At 34.7% G+C, this 7,962-nt stretch overlaps 1 protein-coding gene across 1 annotated transcript; it reads left to right on the forward strand.

Moving 5' to 3' along the window:
* Positions 1–5,598: 5,598 nt before the first annotated feature.
* Positions 5,599–6,862, forward strand: LOC127106502 (borneol dehydrogenase, mitochondrial). The gene is made up of 2 exons (XM_051043789.1): positions 5,599–5,869; positions 6,022–6,862. Exons 1-2 carry the CDS (start codon positions 5,832–5,834, stop codon positions 6,797–6,799), a joined length of 816 nt encoding a protein of 271 aa, XP_050899746.1. The 5' UTR covers positions 5,599–5,831; the 3' UTR covers positions 6,800–6,862.
* The last annotated feature ends 1,100 nt before the right edge of the window (positions 6,863–7,962 follow it).

The raw sequence follows: 7,962 nt of genomic DNA on the forward strand, positions 1-7,962 counted from the left end.
ACAATATTTTCTAAGTTTTGGTTAACATGCAAATGGAGGTTTAAAGAAACAAAAGGTGGGAGGGTGAGGAAGTAAAACTTCTTAGATGTTCACCTCTTGAAATCATATGTAGATGATTTAAGTGATTCCTTTGGAATAGGCAACAATGCAAATAAGCAACAAAGGTGGATACTGGATGCCAATCAATGGACTTACACCAATCTCACAAACAAACATGGATACCGGATACCAATCAATGGATTTACACCAATCTCCTAAAACAAAGAAACAATGATATCAGATGCCAATCAATGGACTTACACTAATCTCACAAAACAAAACTGGATACCGGATGCCAATCAATGGACTTATACCAATCTCCCAAAACAAAACATGGATACCAGATGCCAATCAATGGACTTATACTAGTCTCACAAAACAAAATAACAAGGATACCAGATGCCAATCAATGGACTTATACTAGTCTCCCACCACATCATAGGAACAACTGCCAAGTAATGGACTTATGTTTGTCTCCTCCATGGACAAAGCAAAATGCTATAAAGCAAAGTTTATGAAATGATATACAAATGATGATGATAAATGCACAAAGGCACACTCAAGCAAATATGCACAGATGAATCAAGTAAACAGACAATCAAGTCAGTTAGCACACACTATATACAATCAGTTAGGCTCAAGCAAGGTTAGACTTTACAATCAACTGGAATGGGGTAATTTGAGCTCTTAACCCTAACATTGAGAGTTAGGGTGGAGCAGATGAAATGGAGATGAGGAGTATGCCTCATAGCTCTTATCCCTGGCCTGGGAGAGCTTTTGAATAATAGAATGTGTGGGAGATCAGAAAGTTGGAACTCTTCTTCACAAATGATTTGACTCTATAAGATCTTGGGTTAATATCCACAATGCATCAACACATTATGTGAGCAAAGTGGATGACACACTGAGTAGTAGGAGATGGACTACACATCTCTTTTATCTACCAATTTCCTCATAAGAGGACTTTTCCTGCTTGGCACAAAAGATAAACAATCACAAGCATTGCCTCTTAAGGAGGACTTCAGACAGGTGCCTGCCCACATAACAGGACAGGTCTTCCAGACTACATGAAGAAGAGAGGTTATACCTAAGTGGTTAAGCAACCAAGCAAAAGCAAGTTCAAAGTGAACTTAAAGCAACTTATGTACCTGTGGAAACATCAAACAAATCAGTACAACTATACAAACAAACAACCAACAGTTAATATCAGACAAACAAACAAGATTCACAATGTGCAAGCCAAAGGTCAAACTCAAATGAGTCAACATCAACCTAAAAAACACACAATGATTAGTAATCAAAGGCAAACATCAATGTTCAAATGATGGAGCATCAACAACTATGGAACTTGGATGTTCAACCTGAAATCAAAGCTCAAATGTGATAGGCAAACCACTAGGTCAAAGCCTAGGGTCAAAGATGGAGAAAAAATTCAAAACAGAAGCTGAAAATTAACATGAATCAACTTCAACCACATCTTGAAACAATCCAAAAGGTCTCACATCAATATCATATACCAAAATTATTTCATGATCAATTGAAGTTCAAGGCAATTTTAAAGCTCAAATGTGACCAACCAGAATGAAAAATCTCAATTAAATCAGAAATCAATCAAATAATTCCAAGAAAATTCATGCTCATTCACAACATCCATAATATGCATCACACAAAAAATCAGGACAATTGGAGATCATTAGGCATGACAAATTCGTCACCTAAGTTGAACAAGCAAAGGTGTGACACAAATTGTCACACCAACTTAACATGATCATAAAACAGAAATGATAAATGGTAAAAATACCAAATCAACACCAAAATGTCAAGCAAAGTGTCTAGTTTCATCATGCAAATTTTCAGATCCATTGGATTAACAACCAGCATTTCACAAATGATATAGCAAGGCAAGGTACAAAATGCATACATGCCCACATATCCTAGTTCAAAATGAAATTCAGCCAGGCACAATTTATGGAAAAATGATAAAAAAAATACTAGACAGAAAATGGAATGCAATGCAAAAAACCACATAATTTTTGGATGATTTTTCAATTAGATGTGAATTTTTAAAGATGATGAAAAAAATAAAAAAAAATCAATGTGAAGCATAGTATGGAAATAGGAGGGAAATGAAATAAACATGGAAGCATTTTGAATATTTGTTGCAAGCCGGAATCGAACTGGGAGGCTTTTCAAATAGTTGGCGCGCCTCAGCTGAATGAAACTCAGTGTTTCATTTAATACGTGTAAGTCAAGGCGCATGGTCAAACAAGCGGACCAATCAGAAGCAAGCATAGCAATGTGCATGGACCAATCAGAAGCGAGTTTTATACAAACACATGCAAGCGCAGTAAAAGTGTTCTCTAAAGGATCAAAGCGTGGCCTATGGATCAGTATCATCTTCTTCCTCACGCGTTTCATGCACAGTACCATGCATCAAGAACATTAAGAACAAAATCTCCAGAAATCCAAATTGAAGACATCATCATGTAGCATATTCAATGTAGGTTCACAATCAAAGAATAACTAAGCATAAATCCACATATTAAGAGAGAATCGAGTACATCTATTTTCATGCATGGAACTTTAATTTGATCTAACTCACTCAATATTGCATGGAATTCAATGGTTTAAAGCTCAGAGTAACCAGCATCACAAGATCTACAACGATAGCATAATAATTTCAAGAAATAAAGAGATCAATTTTGTGACCTCTTGAAGTGCAGAATTGGAATTGGATGAATTCAGGCCTTGTGATGCTTCAGTGTTCCTCCAGTATACTTGTACAAGTGATTGAGAGAGAGATCGAAGATTAATTGCTCTTGAATCCAACAGAATTTGACATTGCCATGGATGCTTTCAAGCTTCAATGATGAACAAAATAGGCACAGTTTCCTTCAATTCCACGTGTGATCCTGCTCAAAAACACTTCAGCAACAAGAATTAATCAAGAAGAATGGATTGAATATGAAGAAATTTCAAGAAAATTTTGAGAGAAATTTTTTGTGATTTTGATCTAGATCTGAATTTGTGGTTGTTGTTATGCTGAAAACATTTAGGGTTTCATTTATATATGCTATGCTAATCACCCTTCTAATCATGTTTAGCCAAATGGTAATTGGAATTAGCAAAAAGAGGTGTATGTACCAAAATGTGATTTTCACCTTATGCATGAAAAATGCATGTGAATAGTGCACGAATTTCCACTTAATTTCACTCAAAAATCTGTTTTGGAGCTATTGGCAATGATAAAATGTTCAAATAATGCACCAAATTTAAACTTTAATTTTTCCCTCCAAAAATCAAATGAAATGCAAATGTTCATGTGATGACAAATTATGAAATGTGATGCAAGATTTGGAAAGTAGAGGTCAAAATGAGAATTATGCAAAAAGAACCACTTGAATTGGAGTTTTGGTTGAGAAGTTATGGCCATTTGAATCTTCAAGTACACTTTGTCATGTTTTGATCATATCTCCTTAACCACACATGAGAAATTGATGATCTTGGACTTTTTGGAAATGGGAGAGAAAGATCTACAACTTTCATGTTCAACAAAATTTCATTTGAAGCTTTCTTGATGATGTAATTTGAAGTTGAAGTTAGGTGAAAACCTTTCCATTTTTGGCAAATTTGAATTATAGGTCACTTTCTATTTTTGGAAAGTTTTGACCTGACTTTATTTTCTTCAATGTTGATGTTTGAAATGTCAAATGAGACTTGTTTGAACATGAATGAAGTATTTCTAATCACTTCCCACCTCCAAATCCACAGTTGACTTGACAGTTGACTTTCTAGGCCTCCAGCTGACTTGGCAATGTTTCTGATGAAATTCAAGCCTCTACCACTTGGGATTTTTGATTCAAAATGATAACATGGTTCATATGAACTCTTGATAATGATTGTGGTGCCCAAATTCTCAAGAATGGCCACCATCTATTGCTCAATGACTGTATTTGACTGCTTTAACCTGTGATTGCTTCATCTGCAAGACAAGGGTTAGATGACATATTTTTGTACTTTTGGTTAGTGATACAAGGAAAAGCAATGATATACAAATGCAAGGAATGTTTAGTGATCAAGAACCACTCTCAAAAGATAACCCACCCCACAAGGAAGGAAGCAAGGTGCACAATGATCCTTGAGGCAATGAAATGATATGATATGATGCCATGAGGGATCTTAGGGACAAAATTGGGGTCTTACAATATATATATATATATATATATATATATATATATATATATATATATATATATATTCAATGCTCTGAAAATAAAATATAATTAAATTTTTTAAGGAATATTGGATGTATTCAATGAATTCAACCTAACATGACTCCTATGACCCCTGCCTCCACTGGTTAGGATGACCCTAAAACAAAAAATTCCTAAATTGACACAAACACAAAAAGTCAATGATTCTTTGGTCCCAAAATCGGTAAAAAAAAATACCTAAATACCCAAATCAAAATAAACACAACAAATCAGGAATTCTCTGGTCGCAAAATCAAAAAAACATAAATCCCCAAATCGAAACACACAACAAGTCAATTATTCTTTAACTGCAAAATCAGAAAGAAAAAAAAAACTAAATCCCTAAGTTGAAACAAACATCTTTATAGAATTCAATAATAAAAAAGTGTGATTAAAACATACCTTCCATAAGTACCTTCAAAATCAAATTCAATCTATAAATGGCCGTGGAGAGTTGATGGTGACGTGTCAAAAAGAGAAAGAGCGGACATAATGCGAGAGATGAACTAGATTTCTCATATTATTAGAGAAAACAAACTAACATGTTTAAGGTTTTGTTTGGATCGATGGAATCGGATAGAGCGAAGCAGAATGAGATGGAGTGGAATTATATTCCATTGTTTGGATCATTTAAAATTTGATGGAGCGGAGCGGAATGAAGTGGTATGAATTTCATTTTATTCCGTCACTTACCACCATATTTCTTCCCCTCCAATTTGGGTTGAATGAACAATTTATCTTATTCCATTTTAAAATTTCTAAACAATAGAATGAGACATTTGTTCCGTTCCGCTCCATTCCGTCTCACTTTGTCCCACTCCATTTAACTCGGTTCATTTTATGATATTCAAACGAGGGTTTTTAAACTCAAGAGAACTTATATTTATAATTTACTATATTAATTATTTTTATACTTATATTATATATTATTATAATTAAGAATTAATATAGGTTAAAAGATAAATACAATAAATACTATTTATTAAAATAAATCCCAAAAAATATATTTAATTTCCAAAAAGTAAATCCCAAATCAACTACTTTTTCGATAGCACTTTATGTTGTTGTCACAACTATGACAATCAAATATTGTTTTATTGTCTTTCATTCTCTTTCCTATTCATGTATATAACTATGTAATGACAACTATCACTTTATGTTTAATTCAAACCTCTTTGATTCAACTTATTACACATCAGCATATATCAAATTTATGTGTAGTTAAAAAGGTATTGATAAACACCCATTTATGCCGAAAAACTTTGAATGAAAGTAAATCTAATAACTAGTTTAGTGAAAACAATAGGGATGTAGAGTAAAGTTTTCGTGAAAATCAAAAACAAGGTGCGTTATACTGGTGGGCTCAACTCAATATTGAATTCTTGTAAAATGCATCGCACTAGTGAGTCCACAGAGGCGGCTACATAAAAAAAATCAGCATCAACCTATACCTTAGTACTAGTATATTAGAAAAACTGCGATTGTTGATTCACACAACTTAACTTCTCTTCGTCTTCCAGAGACGTGAAAAACTCACCCATGGCAACCGTTCCTTTGGCCTCAGCTGTTCTAAGAAGGTAAACATGTTGCAACTTCACCTCCTTTAATTTTCATACACGCGAAAATATAAATGGAAATACTTTTGGGTTTCTTTTTCTTTTTCTTTGATTGCACATATTAGACAAGTTTAGTTTGTTATATATTATATCATGCTCAATTCATTTACAAGGCTTGAGGGTAAGGTGGCTCTGATCACCGGTGGTGCGAGCGGCATCGGCGAAGCCACCGCAAGACTCTTCCATCAAAACGGAGCTAAAGTCGTTATAGCTGACATCCAAGACGACAAAGGTCACTCAGTTTGCCAGGAGTTACACAAATCATCTGCCTCTTATGTTCACTGCGACGTGACAAAGGAAAAAGACATAGAAACCGCCGTGAACACGGCGGTTTCCACGTACGGTAAACTCGACATCATGTTAAACAACGCTGGCATAAGTGGTGCGAATAAAACCAACATACTTGAAAACACGTTATCTGAATTTCAACAAGTGATTAACGTGAACTTGGTCGGTATCTTTCTTGGAACAAAACATGCTGCAAGAGTAATGATCCCTGCTCGACGAGGTAGCATAATTAACACAGCAAGTATTTCTGGAAACATAGGTGGTGCCACGAATCATGCTTACACAAGTTCAAAGCACGCCGTTGTGGGGCTGACGAGAAACACGGCGGTCGAGCTTGGACCGTTCGGTATTCGGGTGAATTGTGTGTCGCCATATATTGTTCTCACTCCGATGGCTAAGAAATACTTGGAGGTAGATGATGATGGGATTCTAGGGGTTTATTCTAATCTAAAGGGTACTAATCTTATGCCAAATGATGTGGCTGAAGCTAATCTGTACTTGGGAAGTGATGAATCTAAGTATGTTAGTGGTCACAATCTTGTTGTTGATGGAGGATTTACAGTTGTGAACAATGGATTTTGTGTGTTTGGACAATCTGTCTGAATATGTGTACTTTGATGTGTTTATATAGGCCATGAAATTATAATAAAGTAGTTTTCTTATAAACTTTGTCGATTGAAGTATTTTGCTGGGAAGAGTCCTAAAAAAAAGTATATTTACGTTGGGGTGTCAAATGACTGAACACAATATATTAGGCGTTCATCTATCAATATGTGGTTTGTTGTCGATTGATTAGCCCAATGTTTTGGGTCGGGCCATAACGACCCCGATGGATCACCATAAAAGATTTACAATCAAGAACTATCATCTTGATGATCATTAATTGCATTCATATTCAACGGTTCTATGCATTTTTGTCCTGTTACATCTCAAAAAATACGACTTCGCGAGTGTATCGCACGCTCGCATATGACTAATAGAGTTGTCACCGAATTTTATGTATTCCTAAAGAAAAGAAAAAATACGATAAAACCATAACAGAAAATGATAAGATAGTCATCGCAACCAAATATGGATTCGGAAGTTGATTATATAAACTCAACATGAACCTCTGTAGTTCTAAGGTTAAGAGTTTGCTTAAAGAATGTTCGCATTACATTATTTTATATATTAAGATAATTTACACAAAGATATATTTACAAAATAAATGGGAAAAAATAGTTTTTTAACTAGTGTGCTCGTCAAGGTTTCAAAATCTCGTGTCCGCATATTCTCAAAATGCAGTGAGAAAGTCAAAACTCTGTAGTTCATACAAAATAGTGTGTGTTGGTTGATTTTATATAATAAGGTTTAAGTCAAGTTCTTGTGTTTAAACATTGGCTTGTTTGCTCGCACGATGGAGGCTTAAGAACTCGTTTGTATTTAGCGTCGAAATGACTCAATCTATTCTTTTTTATGAAATATTTTATTTGAAATAAGTGCACAAGGAAACAAAATAAATTTGATGTGTTGAAGTTGATTTAAAGTTGTTTTGATTTTTAATAACCGATCGATGCGGCGTGCGCCAACCAATCGATTACTCGAGGACGTAGTGGATGTTCATCCACCTATCCTATTTATTTGCAAAAATAATTGGATGAATTTTATGGTATTTGGATCAAACTCTAGCCTCAACAAGGTTAGATTAATGGTTCGACAAGTAGTTGAAGATGTGCATGCCTTAGTCGAAGTCAGTTCTTGCATGCAGAAATGTGCAAGCTTTTTGT

The sequence above is a fragment of the Lathyrus oleraceus genome, chromosome 7 (assembly GCF_024323335.1).
Source record: "Lathyrus oleraceus cultivar Zhongwan6 chromosome 7, CAAS_Psat_ZW6_1.0, whole genome shotgun sequence".
Lineage (NCBI taxonomy): Eukaryota > Viridiplantae > Streptophyta > Magnoliopsida > Fabales > Fabaceae > Lathyrus > Lathyrus oleraceus.